Source organism: Bison bison, unplaced genomic scaffold (genome assembly GCF_000754665.1).
Source record: "Bison bison bison isolate TAMUID 2011002044 unplaced genomic scaffold, Bison_UMD1.0 scf7180017864390, whole genome shotgun sequence".
NCBI classification, from domain to species: domain Eukaryota; kingdom Metazoa; phylum Chordata; class Mammalia; order Artiodactyla; family Bovidae; genus Bison; species Bison bison.
In genome coordinates this window covers 702,646-727,297 of record NW_011494962.1, presented here as the reverse complement: position 1 = coordinate 727,297, position 24,652 = coordinate 702,646, and the positions used below count along the sequence as shown (strand labels likewise).

Sequence of the window (24,652 nt, the reverse complement as noted above, 5' to 3'; positions counted from 1 at the left end):
CTTCCCAGACCACCTGAACAGGACATCTGTTGTTCTTGTTTGAACAGTATCTATACCTCTGGTAAGAAAATCCAGCCCTTTCTTTTGGGAAACTGCCCTTACCCCATCTATTACTATGTTTATCAGAGCCATAACAACTGATTCAAGAATGATCAGACACACTTAAGACCATTGAGAGTTTGCCCTGGGAATTTTCTGGAACCATGGAAGCAAAGATCCTCCTTTTTTTTTTTTTTTTTCCTCCCCTACTACACTATGTGACTTGTGGGGGAATGGCTTGTGGGATCTTAGTTCGCCGACCAGAGATCAAATCTGGGTCCGTGGCAATGAGAAGACCAGGGAATTCCCCTAAAGATTCTTTTATTGAGGTTGCTAGGTTTGAAGAATGTAAGCCTCTTGCTACTAACAGCCCATTCAGAGAAAAGTGGGAATGAGAAACAGTTAAGACAGAGTGAGAAAGAAAGTTAAGATGACATCACTGAGCTCCTAGATCAAGCCATACCTGATGGTAGTAATTTCCTTGGACTTCACAATTACATGAAATAATGACCAATCTCCTTATTTTTAATTTAATATTAAACTCAGTCTTGAAAAGGAAAAAAAAATAAAGATAAGTAAAGAATTAGTATGTATTATAATTTAATATTATAAAGTATTAAATGATTTTTTCTTTTTTGTCAGAGTAGTAGTATTTAATTTTATTTTCAACTAGTAGTATTTCTTAAAAAATTTTTGAGTCCTTTTTATGCCTTAATAGTGAAAGTTGTTATGCTACTATTTGGAAAATTTGAATTTAAATTCAAGGTTTTTTTTCAATAATATGCACTTCGGAAACTCTTTTTAACCCATATCTTTACCAACTATGCCAGTATTGTGGAAACAGTAGATATTAACAGTATTGCCTATGCTTGTACTAATTATCATATTGCATTTTATTTTAACAGGTTCCAAATCAGAAGTACAGTTCCCGAAAAAGACTCATCTCACAACTGTGCATGGATCCATGTGTCAGACATTTACGACCAACTTTGTAGTGTGCATTCATACAGTATTTGTGAGAAGAAGTTGTCAGTATAATGGTGAGGAGCAGAGAGATGTATGTAAGATACTAAGGAGGGTATAAATCCAAACAGAAAAGAGACATATTTGAGGTCAAAATAATTACTGAAAAAAATATCAAGAGAGCTCAGCCAACTTCAATCTTAACTGAGAAACAGGATGGAAGGCTTCGATTTCCATACTCCCCAAGTCTATCCGGTAATCAGTATTGTGTTCTAATTATTAGAGTCCTAGAAATGGAGTCAGAACACCTGACCTTGAATTTTCATTCTATCAATGGTAGAATTTTCATTCTGCCATTCTATTTACCTGGATTAGCTGTGGATTCTTGGTGTTTCAGGAGATCTTAATTTCTGACTATACCAGAGTTGTATTTTGTCCTAAAAAGTGCCACTGGAGTACATGTGCTCTGTTTCCACTACTTATTCTTGCACTTTTAGCAATGAATCAGACACAGATAGAAATATATTTTGAATAGCTAAATGAAAAAAAGAAAAAAACATGCTTTACTAAAATCAGAGCCATTTTATTATTTTAAACATCATGATTATGATCAAAAGCATCATAAAAACCATTAGTTGCATCTTTTTTTCCTTAATTAAATAACCGAGATAATATGTCTGCCATATCTCTAAGAGAATCTTGTATAATGTGAAATTGTAGGGAATCTGCTTTGGTAAGAAAGATTTATCTTTTTAAATACTATCAATCAAAAAAAAGATCTGATTAATAAATATAAAAAAGTAACCTGTCCTATTGACTAAGGTATTAACATTTTGTAATGCTGCTGCTGCTGCTGTTGCTAAGTCGCTTCAGTTGTGACTCTGTGTGACTCCATGGACTGCAGCCTACCAGGCTCCCCCATCCATGGGATTTTCCAGGCAAGAACACTGGAGTGGGTTGCCATTTCCTTCTCCAATGCATGAAAGTAGAAAGTGAAAGTGAAGTCGCTCAGTCGTGTCCGACTCTTAGTGACCCCATGGACTGCAGCCTACCAGGCTCTTCCATCCATGGGATTTTCCAGGCAACAGTACTGGAGTGGAGTGCCATTGCCTTCTCCTTTGTAATGCAAAACGTTTTATTATTTTTATGATGACTGTTTTGCAGTTTTCAGCAATTTTTCAGAAATTACTATAAAAGGTATTATTGGAACATAAATAAGTTTCCTCGTATGATGATTTGTCTCTTTCTTATTTTTTTTTAAACTTTCCCATTGGTGCTATTTATATTTCCAGTGGGGATTTCCATAATTACTGGAGATATTCTAGTGTTTATTAATATGTGAACAGAAACTGTGTCAAGTTCACTGAATTTTTCACTTTAAAATCGTTACTGTTATGCGATTTCACTTTAATAAAAATGTTAATTAAAGAATCTTTGGCATTTAAATTATGTGCCATGTGTAATTAACACTATTATTGTTTGCCTTTTCCCCCAAAATGACGATAAATTTGGCACTGGAGACAAAGTAGTATAGTAGGTAGTTTTGTGCTGAAGAACAAATTGTAGATTTTAAATATTTAAAAATCTAAGAGAAGGAGAAAAAATTTTTGTGAAGTGACTATGACTTTTCTAATACACTAACTGGGGTTGTCACTATCTGGAAAGAAATGTGAAAATGAAAATGTTATTAAAGCTGAGTTAAATGAAGGCATAAGGTGGGATTTTGAAAAGATGCCATGTATTTTTAATTTTGTTTTTGGTTTAATTTTTTTCTCCTGTATCCTTAAAATGGAATGCATGAGTTGAAGAAATCATGATAATCAAAGAAAATAGTTCTGGATGCTGAATGTTCAGCTGTACTTATCTAGAACAGATGGGCTAGGCAACAATAACCTATAAGTGAAAATTGAAAGCATGATTTTAACAAGAGCTAGGCTGTCTAAAATATGCCATACATTCCTTGTTACTATTACAGCCAATGTGGAATCATGCCTGATAATGAACAGAAAACATCCACGCTTTTCCAAGTGACAGAAAAATGAAAAGAGCAGCTAGTAGACCTTATGTCTCAAGGGTAATTCAAGATCAGGAATGATCATGTTACGGAAAACACTTGCATCTTCAAGGATCACCATCTCCTCTTGCTTGAGTTATTGCAGTAATTTCAAAGTAGTCTTCTAGCACCTACAAAGCAGCTGTTCAGTCGCTAAGTCATGTCTGACTCTTCACGATCCCATAGACTGCAGCATGCCTGGCCTCCCTGTCCTTCCCCATCTCCCAGAATTTGCTCAAACTCATGTCCATTGAGTTAGTGATGCCATCCAGTCATCGTCTTCTGCCTACAATCTTTCCCGACAAGGGTGTTTTCTAATGAGTGGGCTTTTCGCATCAGGTGGCCAAAGTATTGAAGTTTCAGTTTAAACAAGTCATACCAGCCCTCTACTAAAACTCTCCTTGACTTCCCACGTATCTGAGTTAAAAAAAAAAAAAAAAAAATCTAACCAAAAAACTAAAGACCTTTACAATTATATATTGACCAAGACAATTGCTGGCCAGTATAGCATGCCATAATCTTGATTGAAAGAAGGGTGTTAGTCTCCCAGTAATATCTGAGTTTTTGCAACCCCATGGGCTGTAGTCTGACAGACTCCTCTGTCCATGGAATTCTCCTGGCAAGAATAATCTGATGTTCTTTGCTATTAAACCTTTAGTGAGCTTAGGTGGCCATGTCTTCTTATGTCTTTTGTCTTATATATAGATTTTATTTTTACCCAGAAACTGAATATTTAATGCATCAGAAATATTAAATAAAAATAACCGAGTATTACTCTAAAAAATTTTACTCTTTCAAGCTGAGGGTCTCTTCTCATCAGTCATTAGATTTATGACAATGGTTTCCTTGCAGTTTCTCTTTCACAGCCAGCATGCTTGCCTCTCGGGGCCTTTGAGATTCCTGGTCCCTTTACCTGAAGTATTCTTACCCTAGATTTCTGCAGACTCTTTCAAGTCTGTGTGCAAGTCCTTAATGAAGCTGACTCTCACTACCTTATTGAAAATGTCCAACTCCTTTCCGGTACATTCTATATTCTTTTTAACATTTGTTTATTTTGGCTACGCTGGGTGTTAGTGGTGGCTCTCAGGTCTTCATTGAGGCATGTGGGAAACTGACCAGGAATGGGATCCAGATCCCCTGCATTGGAAGCACAGGGTTTCAGCCACTGGAACACCAGGGAAGTCCCTGTATGTTCTTCATCTTCCTCATTTTCTGTATTTTTCCGTAACTCTAATCATAGTGTAATATATTCTACAGTTTACTTACTTACTATCTTTCTTGTATAGCATCTGACTTCCTCCATATCATGTAGGCTGTACAACTACAGAGAGTTTTGTTTTCCACTGATGTGCCTCAGAATCTGAGAATAGAACCTACAATGAAGTAAGAATCTTTGTCATGGTTGAAAAAAATTAAGCATTTAAGGACAAATAGTAAAAATCTTAATGTAGATTCTTCGGTAAAAATTATTAAGGATCTCCTTGAATAACTAATTCGTGTTAGTCGCTCAGTCATATCTGACTCTTTGCAACCCCGTGGACTGTAGCCCACTAGGCTCCTCTGTCAACGGAATTCTCCAGGCAAGACTACTGGAGTGGATTGCCATTCCCTTCTTCAGGGGGATCTTCCTGACCCAAGAACTGAACCTGGGCCTCCTGCATTGCAGGCAGATTCTTTACTGTCTGAGTCACCAGTGAAGCCCTTGAATAACTGAAGTTCGAGAAATAATTCGAAGGACTATTTCATTAGAATCATAATTATCAGCATCTCCTAAATTGTAACATCTCAACTGTGACTATTTCTGATATTCTGTCGTCTTGCTTCATTTTCATATGTAGCTTCACTTACCTCTCCCTTCCATTTTTTTTTTTTTTTACTGTCTTTTCTCTTGTAACATTTTCTAATATTTACATCAGTCCAATGCAAATGGCCAAATACTTTTTGATCTTCTGCTTCTTACAGGGCATTATGCAAGGGAAAGGTCTCTTCATATTTGTTTAATTTAAAATAACTTGATGAATAATACACAGCTGGAGACACATAATGAATTCAGGAGATATGTTTCCTGGCTGCCCCAGCCCAATTGTCTTCCACTCTCCTCTGCATTTAGTATGTTTGATTTAACCAAGTTATTTCCCCCAAATACAGAAAAGCATTGGTAGAATAATGTAATTCTATTGTACTTATTTGGGAAAACAATTTGGATATTATCTAAACCAATCTTCTTGTTTCCTTCTCAGCTTAGTAAATTTAGGCCAAAAAAAAAAAAAAAAAAGGTTACCTGGCTTTCTAAAGTCATAGGTAGTAATAGACCTAAAATTTCTGACTTGCAGTATAATATGTCAATGTTCAAGATCATCAGGTACCAAATGTGTAATTATATAATAAAATCTTTAATTGAGTCCATATACTGTACATAAGGGCTTCCCTTGTGGCTCAGCTGGTAAAGAATCCACCTGGGTTTGATCCCTGGGTTGGGAAGATCCCTTGGAGAAGGGAAAGGCTACCCACTTCAGTATTATGACCTAGAGAATTTCACGGACTGTATAGTCCATTGGGTTGCAAAGAGTCGGACAGGACTGAGCAACTTTCACTTTCATTGTATGCTATGAAGAAAGATCATTGAATTAACTAGTACAACAGAGTATTTTTAAAGCTCACCAGCGATGTGTCTTTAGAGTAATCGCTTCATCTGACTGGACTCAAATCTCCCTTTTTGTAAAATGAAAGTGGAAGACTTCCACTTCCCAATTTAAGTGGAAGTCAATCTCCATCTTTTTTCTCTAACGCTAACCCTGCAAAGCAGAATTGGAAGGAGTTTTGAGATTAGTGCCACATTAAATTCATAGGACTTCTCTGGTGGCTCAGATGGTAAAGAATCTGCCTGCCAATGCATGAGACACACATTTGATCTCTGGGCCAAGAAGATCCTCTGGAGAAGAAAATGGCAACCTACTCCAGTATTCTTCCCTGGGAAATCCCATGGACAGAGGAGCTGGTGGGCTACAGTCCATGGGGTTGCAACAGCAACTAAAACAGCAACAATGAAAGGACCCTCCTAGGCTGACATTTGTTGTACTTGATGCTTTACCGTGTAAAGCCTATAGGGTGAAGTCTCCCCACTTTCCATGTACACACTGGTTCCCACACTAACCTTTTTGACACCAGAGACCGATTTTGTGGAAGATAATTTTTCCATGAACCAGGGGTGCAAGGAGTAGTTTTAGCATGATTCAAGTGCATTACATTTATTGTACACTTTATTTATTTTTTTTAATCATTTTACTATTTTCTTTCTTTTTTCTTTTCTAAATTGTGAAAATATGATAACAGATTTACAGGAGACTTGGAAAATATAAAACAAGGTCATATATCGCAATTATTTTTAAGTAGATAAATTAAGATTTTTAGTTGGAGTTTCAATATCAAACTCTCAAAAATTAATAGCATGAATATACAGAGAAGTAGAAGGATACAATAAACCTGAAAAACACTATGAACCAATTCAGCATAATTAAGATTTATATAATTTTTACACAACGGTAGGATACAAATTCTTTTCAAGTTCCCATAGACAATAAACTGGGAGATACTGGAACATATCCAGAGATCTAAGACCAGGTGTGTACTTTATTTCTAACCTAATGCCAAGGCTGATCTGACAGCAGGTACCAGTCCATGCCCACAGGTTGGGGACCCTGCTTTACCTTATGCCCTCCGAGAAAGGAAGAGGCCAGTCCAATAATTTCTTTTCACAAAGGCACAGGCAGACTAAACTAGATCTGAGTAACTCAGGGAGTGTGTGGTGGATAAGAGCCCTGTGAGGTCCCTCTGCGATTATTGCTGGGAACCTTCCTTCTGGCGATTGTAAATTCTTGCCATTTTTTTAGGTTGTAGTTGCACAGGAAGTACTAACAAATAAACAAAAGAGAACCGAGAAGAGCAACCCCTCGGATGATTGTTCAGATGGAGACCGCCCAAATAGAAAACACACGCTGTTTCCCCTCGGCCTGACAGATTTGGCAATCAGAGCTCAAGTTCACAGGACAGGGGCCGGGCCTCTGGTGGCAGGAACTGGAGTCGGAGGCTTCCCCTACTACTTGCTCAGGGAGGAGAACCTCAGGCATGCCTTTCAGTGCCTCGGTTTCTGAACCGTCTCACTTGGGGAAATCCAGCCACAGACCACGGTCACCCGTGCAGGAATCCAGATGCTGGCCAAATACAGCAGCACGCGGGACATGCTGGATGCTGATGGAGACACCACGATGAGCCTGCATTCTCAAGCCTCTGCTACATCCCAGCGGCCAGAGCTTGGCCATACAGGTAACCCGTAGTCCAAGTTGGTCAGACCCTTGAGAAATGAGATGAGCTAGGGTACCAGCTTCCTAGCCTAGGAGGGTACGAAGTGGAGGAAAGAGAGAAAATGTTTCTGTGATTTACAATGACGCATATCTGTGCACTTAACTACAACTTGTATGCCACATATATGAACACGTGAGAAAATTAAACTCAGTATATGCACAGAGGTTTTTCTAAGAGTCTGTCTCTGGCAGAGTGGTTTGCATTTGAAAGTGTGTTACTTTTACCGTTTTGTGTAGCACACAGGCAAACATGAGACTGAATGGACAGTTAGAGCAATGTCTTTTCTCCTTCCTGTGTTCAGATCCAATGCTGTTTTAGTTACCATCTGTGATCTGATCTGGAAATTTAGATTGATAAAAGCTACCTTTCTGCTAGTTTTGAACTCATGGCTTTAGAGAGGCGTTTCCAAGCAGATACGCCAACCCTGATAATTTGTTGTAGTAATTCTGCTTCTTGAAGTTGTGAGGCCTAGGGACAGTCATGCCAACATCAGGGGTTTGGTTTTATTATCTGTGAAATGAGAGGGGATCAAAACAAATGCTTTCTAACATCCCTTCACCTCTGAAATTCCATGATTTGGTGGTATAAATAATGGCTGCAGTTGCAATGACATCCCATCTCGTTCGCTTTTATTCTCTTGACTCCTAGAATGTTATTGAAATGATTGGATTAAATTGTGAAAGTAATTTTTGTCCTATCTTATGCTATTTCCGATAGTTCACCTTTTTGCATAATATATATATATATATTTATATTTGCATTTATACGTAACTATATATACATACGGGCTTCCCAAGTGGCTCTAGTGGTAAAGAACCTGCCTACCAATGCAGGAGACATAAGATGTGGGTTTGATCCCCTGGGTCAGGAAGATCACTTGGAGAAGGAAATGGCAACCCACTCCAGGGTCCTTGCCTGGAGATTCCCATGGACAGAGGAGCCTGGCAGGCTACAGTCCACGCAGTTACACAAAGTCAGACACAACTGAAGCGGCTTAGCAGGCACACATTTATACATATGTATTTTTCTCAGTCCAGAGAAGAAGGATTCTATTTCCTAGAAAACTCAGACAACCCAAGGCAGAAATGCGACCTATGTTCTGGTAAAAAGATCTCAAAACTGTAGTAGAGACGGGACTAGGTTCTAAAACCACAAGGTGTTATTCAGTCGCTCAGTTGAATCCGACTCCTTTGCCAACCCCTTGGACTCTAGCCTGCGAGGATCCTCTGACTATGGGATTTTTCAGGCAGGAATACTGGAGTGGTTTGCCATTTCCTTCTCCAGGGGATCTTCCTGACTGAGGGTTTGAACCCATGTCTCCTGCCTTGGTAGGTGGTTTCTTTACCACTGTGCCACCTGGGATTCTTGTGGCAGCTTTTTAGATTTTATTCATTGATTTATTTATACTAATGTATCTAGTTTCTGGTACTAGATCTTGGAAATTTTCAGCCTCCTTGATATGAAACAAACCGATAACTTTGAGATGTCAGTTTCTGTAGCCACTGGATATGTGTAATAGGATATTGTATGTTCCTCCAACAAATCCTGTGAAGAGTCAGCTCTTAGGACTGTGGTTTCAAGTAGCTTGTATACAGCTTCAGTTTAACCTTTGACTAGAGCTGGGAACTAGCACAAGGCTTGGTCATCAGCATGATCAGGAACAGGGTGTACCAGTAAGTTCTGCTGAGGTTAGAGGGTGGAGAGAGGGGTGGAGCAGGATAAAACACCAGCTGAAACATCTGACAACCTTTTTGTAAGAATGGCAATTGAAGCAGGAGGAGTGGAGGTCAAAGTGTCTTGAAGGCAAACATCTGATAATAGTTGTCTTACCCTACATGTCTGATATTTTGTTTCCATCTCATGATAATGCAAGTATTTAGAGGAATGTCACAATAGAAGCCTCATTATTTATTAAAATAGACCTGATACCATTTTGCTGCTAAAAATAGTAACAACTACTACTTTGGAAGTTTTTCAGCAATGCAGAAGATTCAGATTCAATTTAAGATTGTGACACAATTATGCCTGGGAAAATTTAATATTTTCTTTAGAATGAATAAAATAAAGTCTACATATTCACTTTATTTTCTAGTTTTCAATTTTTGATATAAAATTCACATTTGTGTTTAAAACATGTGAAATAATTCAAAGGATACAAAATAAAAATGAAAGACAACACTCTCAGACCTCCTTTCCCTAAACTTATGCTTGAGGTCTGTGTCATGCCAGGCATGTTGCAAAGTACTGAGGATATAATTTCAAATATGATATGATCCCTGCTTATGAGGAAATTTAAAGAATAAGAAAGTTGTTAAGTGAACAGCATGTGTGATGCAGTGCTGTGATGGAGCATGCTCTCCTAGAGGAATTGGTCATTTCTGTCTGGTAAGGGTAGAGATCAGGAAAGATTTGAAAGAGGGATGACCATTGAGTGGACTTAACTTTAAGGTGTTTCTTGTGATATGGGAACAGAAATGGGAAGTTTTAAGGGGCTGAGGTTACTACAGGCAGCCATACACATAAGAGGAAAGCCATGGCAGTCTTATGTAACTGTATTACAGAGAACGAAATATATTATGGCTGAAGGATAGAGTTGGAGGGGGATGTTTTGAAGGAATATGAAGCTGGATAAGCTAATACCCAGCTTTTTCTTTAGTCTGAGCATGAGGTGAGAAGAACCTGAGCTAAAGTAGTGTGGGAATGAGGAGGAGGAATTAGATATGAAAGATACTGAGAAGTGAGAGTTTAAAGTATTGGTGACTGGTTACAAGGGGGGAAGGCAAGGAGGAGGAGAGCATAGGTTGACTGGGTTTCATCTGACGTTATGTAGATGATGCTTCTAAGAAAGCTACAGGAGGACTAAGAAAGAGGATGGATTCAGTGTGAATGTGACATGCTTGTAAGAGAAGGCACAAGGAGTTGGAGTTGCCTAAAGGCACTTGTATGTATCACATGTGGGTCTGAGCTAAACGTATGAAGTGAAGTGAAAGTCGCTCAGTCATATCTGACTCTTTGTGACCCCATGGGCTATACAGTCCATGGAATTCTCCAGGCCATAACACTGGAGTGGGTAGCCTTTCCCTTCTCCAGGGGCTTTTGGATTCTTTCCCAGCTGAGCCACAAGGGAAGCCCATAGGCTTGGCCAAAAAGTTCATTTGAGTTCTTCCATAAGATGTTACACAAAAACTCAAACATTTTGGCCAACCCAACACACGTGAGAATTGATGGCTTTTAGGTAGGGATTAAACTTTCTGAGTGAGATCACTGAGGAATGTAAAATGAAAACAAAGTAAGACAAAACACACAGGAGAAGAGTGCCAAGGAGAGAGAATCTTGGGGAATATAACTGGAGGGCAGGCTGAGAAAGGGACCCAGTAGGACCCACTAACATGAGTGACAGACAGTAATGGATGTGGAGCAGGAGAGAGAGGCTTCTAGAGAGCCAAGAGACACTGACTTTGAGAGAAACAGACAAGCCAGTGGTAATAAATGCAAATTTTAAAAACAATAAACAATATGGCAGAGAGTTCCAAGCAAGAGGAAGGTTAAAAACAATTTATTAGAAATAGGAAGCAAAATGGATTATTGGTCATTTTTCATAGCAGGGGTTTGAAAGGAACTAGTAGTTAAGAAGGAAAATACATAATTTAAGTAATTTTGTCTTCATTCCTTTTTTTCCCCCTTTCTGTCTTCTTTTTTGAGGAGCCTGGCTATAAAGAGAAAAGGTAAAAAGTTAGAGCTAATGTGTTGTGTGTTTGTATGAGTGCTGTCTAAAATTGTTTTTTACAGTGTAGGAGATTCTAACTCAATTGTAGATTGGAAAGAGGTGCAATTACAGCACTTCCCAGTAATAATGTACCAGAGAGAGAGAATGAAATAATTATGGGTCAGATTTCCTGTCTAAATATAGCCTTATCAAAAAATATGAAAACGTATTTGTGTTTAAGGGGAAAATAATAGTAAGAAGAGAACCTTTATTAAATTCAAGTTCCATTTTTTCCTTACTCATATTAATTATAATATTTTTGAATTTTTCCAAGATTTTTAGCTTCATTTCCTGAACCACAGCACAAACCCTTCATTCAAGAGACATGGCAGAGGAACCTCTCTGGCAGTCCAGTGGTTAAGACTCCGCTCTTCCAATGCAGGGTGCTTGGGTTCTGTCCCTGGTTGAGGAACTAAGATCCCATATGCTCTGCAGCCTCCCTCCCCCACAAAAAGCAAAGGGCTCCATGACAAAGTAAATAAAAGAAAAAACTGTATAGAAAAAGAGTCATGGCATAAACCACTTCTAATTGTTCTAACACATCTTTAATTCATGTCTACTAAAAGTCAAACATTATGGTAGGCACAGGGGAGGCTCTATATTTAGGTGCTTGGAGAAGTGGAAGGAGTGATCTTAATTGCTGATTAGAAGAGCATGTCATGTACTGCTATTGAATATATGTAGGAAGTCACAGAAGCGAAGAGGAATGAATAAGTTACTGACAGTGTTTACACATGTGGGTATCTTTGAATGAGGTGACATTTGATCTAGTCTGTAAGTCTAAGTTCAGGTTTTCCAGGAAGAGCAACTCTGGCCCTGGGTGGCCTTTCCAGAGTGACGACCACATGTGGAAAGACAAAAGCACAGAGATAAGAGCTAGCTTGGTGTGGTATATTCATGGATAAAAGAAGGAAGACAAAACTACAAAGAGAGGAGATGAGGTGTTGATGTCAGATTGGAATTTAGATCCAGACAATTTTGGGAATCATCAGCAAAGTCAAACAGGATGGCAAGGTAGACTGTTGGTCTGAAGAATGTGTGGTTCTCAAAGGGAAGGAGTGATAGGGGAGAGGTTGGGGCAACTGAGGCTGAAGAGTAGGAGGGGATGCTTCTATGCAGGACCTTTTATAGCTGGAGGAACATTTTAACTTTAGTGAAAGTGAAGTCGCTCAGTCGTGTCTGACTCTTCGCGACCTGTGGACTATAGCCCACCAAGCTCCTCCATCCATGGGATTCTCCAGGCAAGAATACTGGAATGGGTTGCCATTTCCTTCGCCAGAGGATCTTCCTGACCCAGGGATCGAACCCAGGTCTCCTGCATTGCAGGCTGACACTTTAACCTCTGAGCCACCAGGGAAGCCCATCTTAACCTTAAGGGAGACTTAAATTTAGTAAGCTCACCTTGCTGGTAGAGTAGAGAATATATGAATTTAAGGTGACTCTTATTAAGATATTCACAACACAGATGTGAAAAGTTGCAAGTGGTGAAATGCTAGTGTTTCTGTAATTCCATATGGAGCTCCCTTATATAGGCAAATATTAATGTGGGATTTGTTGAGAGGATTGGGAAATGATTTAAAATATTCAGGTCCAGGACTTCCCTGGTGATCCAGTGGTTAGGACTCTGTGCTTCCAGTTCTAGGGGACACAGGTTCAACCCCTGATCAGGGAACTAGGATTGCACATGCTGCTCAGCCAATAAATAAATAACAAAATAAAATCACCCTTAAAAATATTCAGCTCTAGAATGAATGCTTGGATAGCATATCTGGTTCCGTCATTTACTAGCTGTGCAACCATAAGAAAATTAAGCAGCTCTTGGGCACTGCAGATTTCTTATCCAAATAAAAGTTTAAAGTAGTGCCCTCTTGAATAATTATTGGGAGATTCAAATGAAATGCTAAAACATATATAACACAATAAGTACTATTATCAGTAGCTGTGTATCCTTGCCTTACTAACCTCTAACTAATTAATTGCCTTACTAACTTCTCTAGGACTCAGCTGCTTATCTGTAACACTGAGATGATAATAGTATCTACCTCATAAAGTAGTTGTAAGGATGGATGATATTAATTCCTATACAGTATTTACCTCAGTAACTCAAGAAATGTTAGCAATTATCATTAATAGTAATGTTATTTTTGAAATATATTTCAGAAACCAAACTCGATTGGACATATAAATTGTTGTTTAGTGTTTAAGTCATGTCTGACTTTTGGGACCCTGTGGACTGTAGCCCATCAAGCTCCTCTGTCCATGGCATTTCCCAGGCAAGAATACTGGAATGGGTTGACATTTCCTTCTCCAGGGGATCTTCCCGACCCAGGGATCGAACCTGCATCTTGTGCATTGTCAGGCGGGTTCTTTCACACTGAGCCCAGTTTACCTGGGAAGCCCAGTTTGCAATGTGATTTTATGCAAATTATTTAAATTCTTTGTGTCTTTTCAAGCTTTTAGGACCCTTCTTATTTCAGAGGCATTTAAAAAGTCTACATTCAGCAATGCTGTTTTATTTCTTGGAGGCCCTGGGAGAGGAGGTATACAAACTCTTCCTTGGTGGCTGATGAAGGGCAGTTGTTCAAGTAAGACAACTGTTTTCACCAATGACATTTCTTGTAACTACAAAGGGATTTTTATTCAAAACTTGACCTTAGCACTACAGCCTTTTATGGCATATTATAGTGAGAGGTTACAGGAAAGAGGTGTTTTTTTCTATATATATCTTATTATTCCTAGGGATGTTTGGTATCATTCCTTGGCCTGACCACACCTTTTTCTAAACAAGCCTCAGGAGACAGCATCGGAGTTGTCTTCCAAAAAATAAAGCCAAGCTAAACCGAAGCACCTCCAGGCAGCTTATTTTTCTTATTTTAAGGTGGGAGTGGTCCCCAGAGAGAGACTTAATTATGATCAGAGTACTTGGAACAAAACTCGGGAAAATTAAATTCACAGTTAGAAAAAAACATACCTAGAGGAAAAATAACTTCAAAGAAAAGGAATAAGTAAAACTTTCAATACTATAGTCTCACCATCATGGAAGTCTGGTTTCCTAGTTCTGGGTCAGTTCTCCCACAGTTCTTCCCCGCTACCCCAAGTAAATAGGATATATAATATATTTGATGGTAGGAAAGCCTGGCGTGCTGCAGACCATGGGGTCACAAAAAGTTGGACATGACTAAACTGAATAGATAAGAGAGAAAAATAAAGCTACCGTGGTGGTGGGTCTACATATACACTTGCCTCTGGAATCTAGAAACATGCATCCAGTTAATTTTCTTGAGCTACATAGGCTTATAGAACTTTAAAGAGACATAGAGTTTGCAGGAGGATGTTTAGCTTAAGCTGTATCTCTGATCTTACTCTTTCATGTTCTGCTGATTTGAGATATGCTTAAGGATGCTGTCATGAGTAGCTAGCAATTTCCAGAAAAATTTAGACCAAACCGGATAGACCAGCCACTTGAAAGAAACAGAGAAGAAAGCAAGTCTCTGCTATATCTGCTTATGCTTCAGAATGTCACTTAAGTCAGTGTCTAGAAACCAGTTTGGCCAGGAGATGAATTTAGCTGAGTCTGCCCTCTGCTGACAGAAATCTTGTTGAAAAGTCAATAGATTGAAAAAATAAAAAATCAACCTGTAAAGCTTAATGTTAGACAATGCTCTGTGCCTCTGTAAAAATTACATAGTTTAGATAATATTAGTTTTTCATAATTTCATCCTTCATGCATTTGCTCCTTCAAATATGTGGTGGTGACGGTTTCGTCGCTAAGTCGTATCCAACTCTTGTGACCTCATGGACTGTAGCGTGCTAGGCTCCTCTATCCAGGGGATTCTCCAGGCAAGAATACTGGAGTGGGTTACCATTTCCTCCTCCAGGGGATCTTCCTGACCCAGAGATTGAACCTGGGTCTCCTGTACTGCAGGCAGATTCTCTACAGACTGAGCTGTGAGGGAAGCCCTCAAATATGTATTCAGCCCTTATGTGGCCAGGCACTATTTTCAGTGGTGGAAATACACTGATGAACAAGATGGACAAGATCATTGTTTTTATTATTTGTATTATCTTATTTATTTGGATGCTTCAAGTGTTCGCTGTGGCACCCAGGCCTCATGTAGGATCTTACACTGCAGTGCACCAACCCTCGGGTTGTGGCATGCAGACTCAGGAGGTGCAGCCCCCAGGCTTAGTTGCTGTGCAGCATGGGGGATCCTAGTTCCCTGACCAGGGATCAAACCTGTGTGTCCTGTACTGCAAGGTGGATTCTTAACCATTGGACCACCAGGGAAGTCCCGACAAGATCACTGTTTTAATGCAATGTACATTCAAGCAGAGGAAATAGAAAAAATCACAGAAAGGTGATGGAATATCACTTAGTAATCTTTTTTTTTTTTGATATACATACATAATGGGATGATGTGCTAGAGATGAACTCCCAGTGACATCTTACAAGGATGCACCATTTAAATGGGAACCTCGATTGCAAGTAGGCTACTAGTAACCCACCTGAGGATTGATTAATGCAGGAGTATAAACAGAGCTAATACAAAGGTACTAAGACAGGGACACTTGTGGCTTCCCTGGTGGCTCAGAGGTTAAAGCGTCTGCCTCTAATGCGGGAGACCCTGGTTCGATCCCTGGGTCGGGAAGATCCCCTGGAGAAGGAAATGGCAACCCACTTCAGTACTCTTGCCTGGAAAAACCCATGGACAGAGGAGCCTGGTAGGCTACAGTCCATGGGGTTGCAAAGAGTCGGACACGACTGAGTGACTTCACTTTCACTTTCAAGACAGGGACACAGCGGTTTGGATCAAGGATAAACGGAAGGTCACTGTGACTAGACAGTTTGAGTGAGAAGAGGATAGCTCAGAAATGGATGAGAGACCTAGATAGGCTCCAGATGAAAAAGATGCTTGTAGAATTTTATTCTAAGTGCAATAAAGCTATTGGCAGGTGTTGTTTTTTTTTTTTTTTTAATTTTTATTTATTTTGGCTGTGCTGGGTCTTCATTGCTGGGTGTTGGCTTTCTCTGATTGAACTGAACAGGGGCTACTCTCTAATTGTGGTGCATAGGCTTTCCACTGTCATAGCCTCTCTTGTTGCAGAGCACAGGCTCCCTAGGGCAGGGCATGCCAGGCTTCAGTAGTTGCCACACTCTCAGGCCTAGTTGTCCCACTTACGTGGGATCTTCCTGGACCAGGGATCAAACCTGTGTCCTCTGCATTGGCAGACAGATTCTCAACCACTGGACCACCAGGGAATTCCCCCTATTGGCAGTTTTTAAGTTGAGAAGTACAATAATAAAATGCCCACTTTTTAAAAAGAGCCATCTATCTTTAGGAAAACTGATAATGGATTTTATCCTAAAAATAATGCACACCATTGAAAGTTTTTGTGAAAAGATATGATCATAAAATTAAAATAAGATTCACATTTTAAAATATATCAATATCTGGATCCTGATTTTTACTTATTTTCCCTCTTTGGTGGTAAGTTTCAGAGGATATTGATCATATTTTCTACTTCTGTATTATCTTTACTATTAATAGTTACCATTCCCCATTTAGAAATAATGCATAGTACAAATCTCTGTATCTGAAATTTATCATGCAGGGGACTTTGCTAAGGAGGAAATGAATTTATATGTCTTTAATCTTTCTGCTTTTGAACTTAATTTGAATTCCCAATGAAGTGAAACTCATAGGTCATGAAGAGACCAGGGTTTGAGAGTTTAACGGCCCTTTAATTTTTATCAGAATGCTAGAGGATACTTGCATCTGACTGTGGGTTTTCCTGGTCAGATATTGCTAGTTATTCAGATTGATAGCTGACCTCACAAGGTGATGAGCTTATCTCTGACTCAGCAGAATCTATGCAATCACCAGAAGGCAAGCTTGTGGGCTGTGGGCAAGCAAAAGATGCTGGCTAGAGTTTTGTTTTGTTTTGTTTTTCCCATTCCTTAATGGGTACAAGGTTGAGATTACTTAAATCCGTCATTGAAAAACTGATGGTCATGTTGCATTTATCATCTATTTTTGGAGCTATAAAATCAAATGAATGAACAAGCAAAATAAGAATGACTTTCAACAAAGAAATTCCAAAACGAAACAGTAAAACAAGAACTTCTTATTGTGTGTGCCTGTGTTCAGTAGCTCAGTTGTGTCTGACTCTTTGCTGCCCCAGACTGTAGCCCGCCAGGCTTCTCAGCCCATGGCAATTTCCAAGCAAGAATATTGGAGTAGGATGCCATTTCCACTTTTCTTGCATTGGCAGGAAGGTTCTTTACCAATAGTGCCTCATTACTGACAGGCAATTTGCTTTTTCAAACTGGGAAAGGGAATGTTTTGCAAAAAGTAACAACACATTACTTCTTTTCTGATGATGTGAAAAATTGTTCTTTGTTAAGGCATTTTCGTGAGAGTCTTCTGCAACTTTAATTTTGACAAAAAGAAGGTTAGCAGTAATGCATAAATTGATTCAATGCAAAGTAGGACTGAGTAGAGGAGGAAGGTAGAAGTGAGCAGGGTTTATGAAAGAATCTAGCAGAGATTAAGTCAGGCCTGGCCTGGAGCTTTGTTACTATTTCCCAGGACCAAGGGAATGGTAACTAGACCCTGAAACCTGTTAGAACGAACTCCTCTTACTTCCTTGCTACTGATGTAGATCCCAGAGGAAGAAAAAGTGAAACCCTGTCTTTGCTTCTGTTCCCCGCAGAGCACCAGCGTCCCTCTTCTGCTTGGCGTCCAGTGGCCCTGATCCTGCTGACTCTCTGTTTGGTGCTGCTGATTGGCCTGGCAGCTCTGGGGCTTGTGTGTAAGTCCGCACTCTGACTTGGGGGAGGATCCTGGTTTCAAAGTTTGTCTAGGATAAGAAACACTTATTATTTTTTTTAACTTTGATTCTGGAGCCTGTGAATAAGTCCTTATTCGGATGAAACCCTGTAAATGATGAATATAGTGGAAGAAGTATTAAAATACGACAATCACTTTCCAGCTAAACATTTACATTCTGTTTGTGATAAGAAGGTTTTTGCCTGTTAATATATCAATATTTAACATCAGCAATTTTTAATGAATGTACACATCAGCCCTTTTCCATTTCACAAAAGACTACAGCTGCAGTGATTTTTGTTTCTAGCATTTATGGCTCAGTGGGCCATGCAGAGGGAAAGATTTAATTTATATCCAATCTCTTCAAGGTACAGAGAATAGACCAAGTCTTTAATCACTATAATATCTAATATTAAATATTATTTTTAAAAGGGGGGCTTCCCTGTGGCTCAGATGGTAAAAAATCTGCCTGCAATGCCAGAGACCTGGGTTTGATCCCTGGGTCTGGAAGATCCTCTGGAGAAGGGAATGGCAATCTATTTCCGAGAATATTTCAGTATTCTTTCCTGAAAAAGTCCATGGGCAGAGGAGCCTGGTGGGCTACAGTCCATGGAGTTGCAAAGAGTCAGACACGACTGAGCGACTAATACACACTCACACACACACTATTGTAATAAAGAAGTCCAAGAAGTTATATAATCATTTTGCAGAGACTTGTGGAAATCAAATAAAGAAGAATTCATGTATAAAAGTCTTTAATTTTCAAACTAGTAAGAATAAAGTTTAAAACTCAAAAACCAAAGGGGATAAATTTATTTCAACAGATGGGACCCTTTAACAATATGTCCTGAACAGTTGAAGAAAGTTGTTAACAGTAAAAGCAGGTTTTAATGTCAAAAATTTCATTTTTATAGGAAATTTTAGACCTTGTTTGTAATCTTAAATTAAATTTTTTTTTAAAAATGTATCTTAATGTTTCTACCCTGGCTCCCCAATTTTGATATAACTGTTGTTTTGCAGGCAATATTCTTTTCAGTGATAGAAAGTGACTCTCATGATTCATGGAGGATGTTTCTACTTAGATTTAGAAACTTGGAATTTAAAGCTAAGTTGAAATTTTCTAGCCTAGTCATATTGAGAAAATTACTTGTTCTCGCTGAGCCCAGTTTACAAAGCTATAAAATATAGAAATGATAATATTACTATGAATGTGATAAAAATATATGGTACATTGTCAATACTCAATATAATGATTAATAGATAAATGATGTATACTTTTAGGTTGAGTAATGGTTTGACAGTATACACAGAAAGATTTATTGAACAGTAAATATATTTAAGGAGTTTATCCCTGAAGCTGGGAACAGTTATTATAACTCTACATTTTCAGATAAAGAAATAGAGAAATTCATTTGCCCAGGGCAATACAATTTATTATAGCTAGAGTCCAAACTTGAATGTAGGCAATTTGAGATCTCAGAGCCTGGGATCTCAAACAGCATACTGTTTTGTTTTCCCCAGGTGTAGACAATAGAAATAAAAGTGAAGAAATACTCTGTCCAGCCTCACTTGGTAATTTGATTTAGTTTTTCAGTTCTACCAGCTCTCCAACACTCAGCAAGACAGCATTTTGCAAAAGGAGGAAAAACTGGGGAATCTCTCCCGACAGCTGCAATCTCTCCGAACCCAAAACAGGAAACTTGCAGAAACTCTGCATCACGTGGCTGAGAAACTCTGCCGTGAGCTCTATAACAAAACTGGAGGTGAGTGCTGATCACTGAGCTTCTCTCTGTTCTCAGCACATCTGTCCATACAGAGCTGATTCTCCCATCAGAGTACCTGGGAACCATGTATTATTCAGCAAGTCATCTGGCAAACTTAATAAAGGGTTTGAACAGCCAGGTCATCCCCAGTTATCGAGATCATGTAGTGCAACTGTGTCTGTTTTACAGTACAGGATGGGATTCATCAAGTTCAGACATTTTTAAATAATAAGTACAATTAACTTTGAATAACCAAAATAACACTACAAGTAAATAAAATACAGGATTACCTTATGAAATATTTCAAATAGAAAAATACAAACAAGAATATAATAACCATTTGCGTGTTGACCTCAGATTTTAAGATGTCAACATTTGACACTGTATTGCTTTTAAAGTAAAGATATTTTTGTGGAATGATGGGATTTTCATCTCACTGCATACCCACAAGGGACTTAGTTTCAGATACCCAACTCTTAAAGGCCCAGGACCATGTGCCCACATAGGTGTTAGACCATGGCTCTGAGAGCCTAGTTCTTATATTTATAGTCACTACCCACTCAGTCCATCTCACCCTTGGTCTGTGCACTTACTTCTCTGACTTTGATGTCCATCTTAACTTCTGACTCATGGAGATTTGCTGGTTTAATTCATGCATGGCTTAGTATTTATGTGGTCTTTTTCTAAAATTTTATTTATTTGAGTGAGAAAATAATCCATATCCTATTGCTATATATTTCATTAAAAAATCCTTGTACTACTGTATAAGAGGATATTGAGGAAGAAAATTATAGAAACTTCAATGGTTTCTCAAATCCAATGCATATTGAGTTTCTGAACAGCTAAAAAGGTTCTTTATGAAATTAAATATACTTTTTTTGTGCTGAATTACACAGGGCAAGAAATTTGAAGTTCTAACCACTTACAACTACAGTCCATTGCCCATGAAAGCAGATCATGTCTGTTTTAACTCCCACTGTGTTGTTTTTGTTCCTCCTGTAAACCCAACTATAATTCCTGGCGTACAGTGGGTATTCAGTAAACATTTGTAATTATCATTGCCTGGGCAATTAAATATCTAAGAGAGAGAAAGAATCAATTGTTTCTTGGGTCATCAATATTATGTGATTTTAAGAGAAGGAAGACAGGGTAGAAAATAACTTACTAAATTTGGTTTCTTTTCAAGAACACAGATGTAGCCCTTGCCCAGAAAAATGGAAATGGCATGGGGACAAATGCTACCAATTCTATAAAGAAAGTAAGAGTTGGCAGGGCTGTGAGTATTTCTGCATTGCTGAGAACTCGACTATGCTGAAGATAAACACACAGGAAGTGCTGGTAAGGTCCTGAGGCTTGGTGAGCGTTTGAGGTATTCTCAGAAAGAGGTATTGGGATTGACATATATATACCGTTATATATAAAATAAACGACATATACACAGTGTTATATATAAAAATCCCTCTATAGCACAGGGAACTCTATTCAGTACTCTGTAATGACCTATATGGGAAAAGAATCTAAAAAAAAAAAAAAAATGGGTATATGTATAACTGATTCACTTTGCTGTATACCTGAAACTAACGCAATATTGTAAATCAACTATACTCCAATAAAAATTAATTTAATAAAAAGATTCTAAGCAATCAAGGTCCACAGACTCTCTCATTTATTGTAATCAAGGCTTAATCTTATTTTTATTGCTCTGAGTGATCCCCTGTGGTCATCATTTGTGGAAGGATCTCCACAAATATCCACTCCTTAGAAACATGGAAGAAAGCCTTTCAAATTCACCATCAGTCAGGACTCAAATAAAGAATGTCTCAATTTCCTAACCTCTTTTGGCTTATGTAAGAAGGGAGCAATATTGGTGCCATACCAGAGGAACGAAAATTGCACTTCCTGCCTTTCTGTGAAAGTGACAAAACTTTTGATTGAAAACCATGCAATTAAATCATTTCCATAATCTGCAAATAAATATCTTGCCTTCTGGAAGTTTATAACCCTAACATAGAGTGGTCAAGAAAAATATGAAAATAAAATTGGCATTTATTGATAGGTACATACAATTCAAATTCACTATTAAAATGCTGTGGTTGTTCCCTTCTCTCTTACATTTGTTATTGACTTTGAATTAAATTCCTCAAGCAGAATGACCATTGTTTACCTATCATTGTTTCAGCAGGGATCATGGCACAGAGTAGTTTATCAACAGAGTTATTTAATTAAAATTAATACTCAACTAAGTCTGCAAACTCTTAACATCTTTCTGTAAACTTGTCTCTGTGCATCATGCTCAGTCGTGTCCGACTCTTTGCGACCCCAAGGACTTTAGACTGCCAGGCTCCTCTGTCCATGGGATTTTCTAGGCAAGAAGACTGGAGTGGGTTGCCATATCCTTCTCTAGGGGATCTTTCAGACCCGGGGATTGAACTCGGGTCTCCTCCTGCATTGCAGGTGGATTCTTTACCCACTGAGCCACTGGGGAAGAACATCTTTCTAGTTGCATCTTAATTCCTTTCCACTTCCTGAAATCTATGATTATGATGAATGAAACTCTGCAGTCTCTCTCATCTACTAAAATAATCTTTTTCATCCTTTCTTGATGGCTTAGTTTAGGCAGAAAATCAGGTAATTTATTTGGCCAAGCCAGTGTAACCTGGCATAAACTCTGTTAATTTTTCTTATTCTCTTCTTTTCCTCCACCTCCAGCATATACTGAGGATTCAGATATACCACTGAAGAGCACTATATTCAGTGGTTGGAAATATTATTATGAAAGTTACATAGTAATTTTCTCTCATGTACTTTGTATATTTACATATATTTAAATCACTTTCATATGATTTATTTATAGAACTTTTAACATGAAGGGATCACGATTTATTTGGTGATAATATTTTCAGCTACAGTTCCTTTGATATGCCTGTTTATGACTGTTGCTTAGCGATAGCTTCATTTATATTTGCGATAAACTTTTATTGAACCATTATGTGCCATTAATTATCTGAGGGGTTAAGAATGTGAAAATAAATAAAATGAAATGTATGTCCTTAAGGAATTCATAGTATTGTGGAAAAGAAAGACATAAAAATGTATAATTATAACAGATTTAGATAAATTTTCACGTTAAAGAATGAGAATAGATAGAGGGAAATAATCAAACATTTTTCAATATGGACAGTAGAAAAGGAGTTCTATATATACAAATATATGAAACATTTTCCTTCTTCATCTGAGACATGAATCATCCTTATAAATTCCTCTTTTACCTATTTTTTTTTTTTTTGCATTATTCTTTTCTCCTTCCTGGTTGGTCCCTGTCACATATATTTGTGAAGATTCTTCACATTCCTGTACTTTTCCTTCCAGATTCTTCCATTTCCCAAATGTCTCCAAATCTGTCTCCCACATTTTTTTATATCAATCTTATTTAATCCTGTGACTTGAAAATAGTGGATCATTTCTAAATCTTGGCTGATGTGTTTCTTGGTTTTAGCACATCAGTATTCAGTCCATACTTACAAAGACAAAATAATTCTTTAACTTGGGCGAATTAGCTGACTTCAGGATGGACACTATTTTTTGTAAATGTCCTATTAGTTACATGGGCAGGACTCGTGTTGTTCTTGTATTAAAATGCAAGCCAGCCAATATATACGCATTTCCATGTATATATTATAACATCTAAAGCTGAAGGTTTTCTTGTGTGCCTTTCACAGGAGTTTGCCATGCCTCAGAGCTACTCTGAGTTTTTCTACTCTTATTGGACAGGGCTATCCCGCAACAGCAGCGGCAAGGCCTGGCTGTGGATGGATGGAACCCCTTACTCCTCCGAACTGTAAGCCTTTAGCATGTTACATGGGAAAAGCATTTAATAGATTTTTCTTGAGTGACAAGATACTGTGTAGGAGGACATCAAAGATATATACAGAATATAGTCCTTACTGTCAGCTGCTGCTGCTGCTGCTAAGTCGCTTCAGTTGTGTCCGACTCTGTGCGACCCCATAGACGGCAGCCCACCAGGCTTCCCCATCCCTGGGATTCTCCAAGCAAGAACACTGGAGTGGGTTGCCATTTCCTTCTCCAATGCATGAAAGGAAAAGTGAAAGTGAAATTGCTCAGTCATGTCTGACTCTTAGCGACCCCATGGACTGTAGCCCACCAGGCTCCTCTGTCCATGGGATTTTCCAGGCAAGAGTACTGGAGTGGGTTGGCTCGTAAATCAGTGAGAGAGACTAAATGGGATTCATTGACAGAGAGCAAAAAAGAGAGACGGAGAGAGGAAGCTCTGCTATAGAAGAATAAACTGAAGCCCAGGTTGTAATGGTGACCTGTGTAAGGTCACACAACTCTACAACTTGTTAATACCTAGAGATAAAGTAAAACCTTAGATCTCTTGGTTTTCTGTGCAATGAAATGGGGAGCACGTTTTTCAAAATACAGTCTCTGAGGATTTACAATATAAACAAATATATTATCAAAAATTAGTTTAACTTACATGTGCATTTAGATAGGAATAAGTATGGTATATCCTTCGAGATTGGTAAATGTAATATCTATATCATCAAAATATATTACAAATATCATATGTTAATGCGTATATGTGGAATCTAAAAAAATGGTATAGATGATTTTATTTGCAAAGCAGAAATAGAACACAGACATAGAAAACAAATATATGGATATCAAGGGGGAATGGGAGGGGTGAATTGGGATGAATTGGGAGATTAGGATTGACATATATACACTATTGATACTAATGTGTAAAATAGATAACTAACGAGAACCTACTGTATAGTACAGGGAACTCTGTTCAGTGCTCTGTGATGACTTAAATGGGAAGGAAATCCAAAAAAAAAAAAAAAGGATATATGCA

At 38.4% G+C, this 24,652-nt stretch overlaps 2 protein-coding genes across 7 annotated transcripts in view; both read left to right on the top strand.

The window, feature by feature from the left end:
* CLEC7A (C-type lectin domain family 7, member A) overlaps positions 1 to 7,032 on the top strand; it is a 28,857-nt gene extending 21,825 nt beyond the window's left edge. For 4 of the 6 annotated variants that reach the window (XM_010858626.1, XM_010858628.1, XM_010858627.1 and 1 more), the window contains one exon: positions 945 to 3,258. In XM_010858626.1, coding sequence (XP_010856928.1) covers positions 945 to 1,077 — 133 coding nt within the window. In that variant the 3' untranslated portion in view covers positions 1,078 to 3,258. Of the gene's footprint in view, positions 1 to 944; positions 3,259 to 6,945 lie in introns of those variants that run through there. The other 2 variants (XM_010858629.1, XM_010858631.1) reach the window with 2 other exon arrangements.
* A 38-nt stretch (positions 7,033 to 7,070) lies between these two features.
* Positions 7,071 to 24,652, top strand: part of CLEC1A (C-type lectin domain family 1, member A) — a 20,535-nt gene continuing 2,953 nt past the window's right edge. The window contains exons 1-5 of the mRNA XM_010858632.1: positions 7,071 to 7,378; positions 17,898 to 17,996; positions 19,600 to 19,776; positions 20,963 to 21,114; positions 23,496 to 23,614. Of these exons, the coding sequence (XP_010856934.1) occupies positions 7,264 to 7,378; positions 17,898 to 17,996; positions 19,600 to 19,776; positions 20,963 to 21,114; positions 23,496 to 23,614 (662 nt within the window). The 5' untranslated portion in view covers positions 7,071 to 7,263. The remainder of the gene's footprint in view (positions 7,379 to 17,897; positions 17,997 to 19,599; positions 19,777 to 20,962; positions 21,115 to 23,495; positions 23,615 to 24,652) is intronic.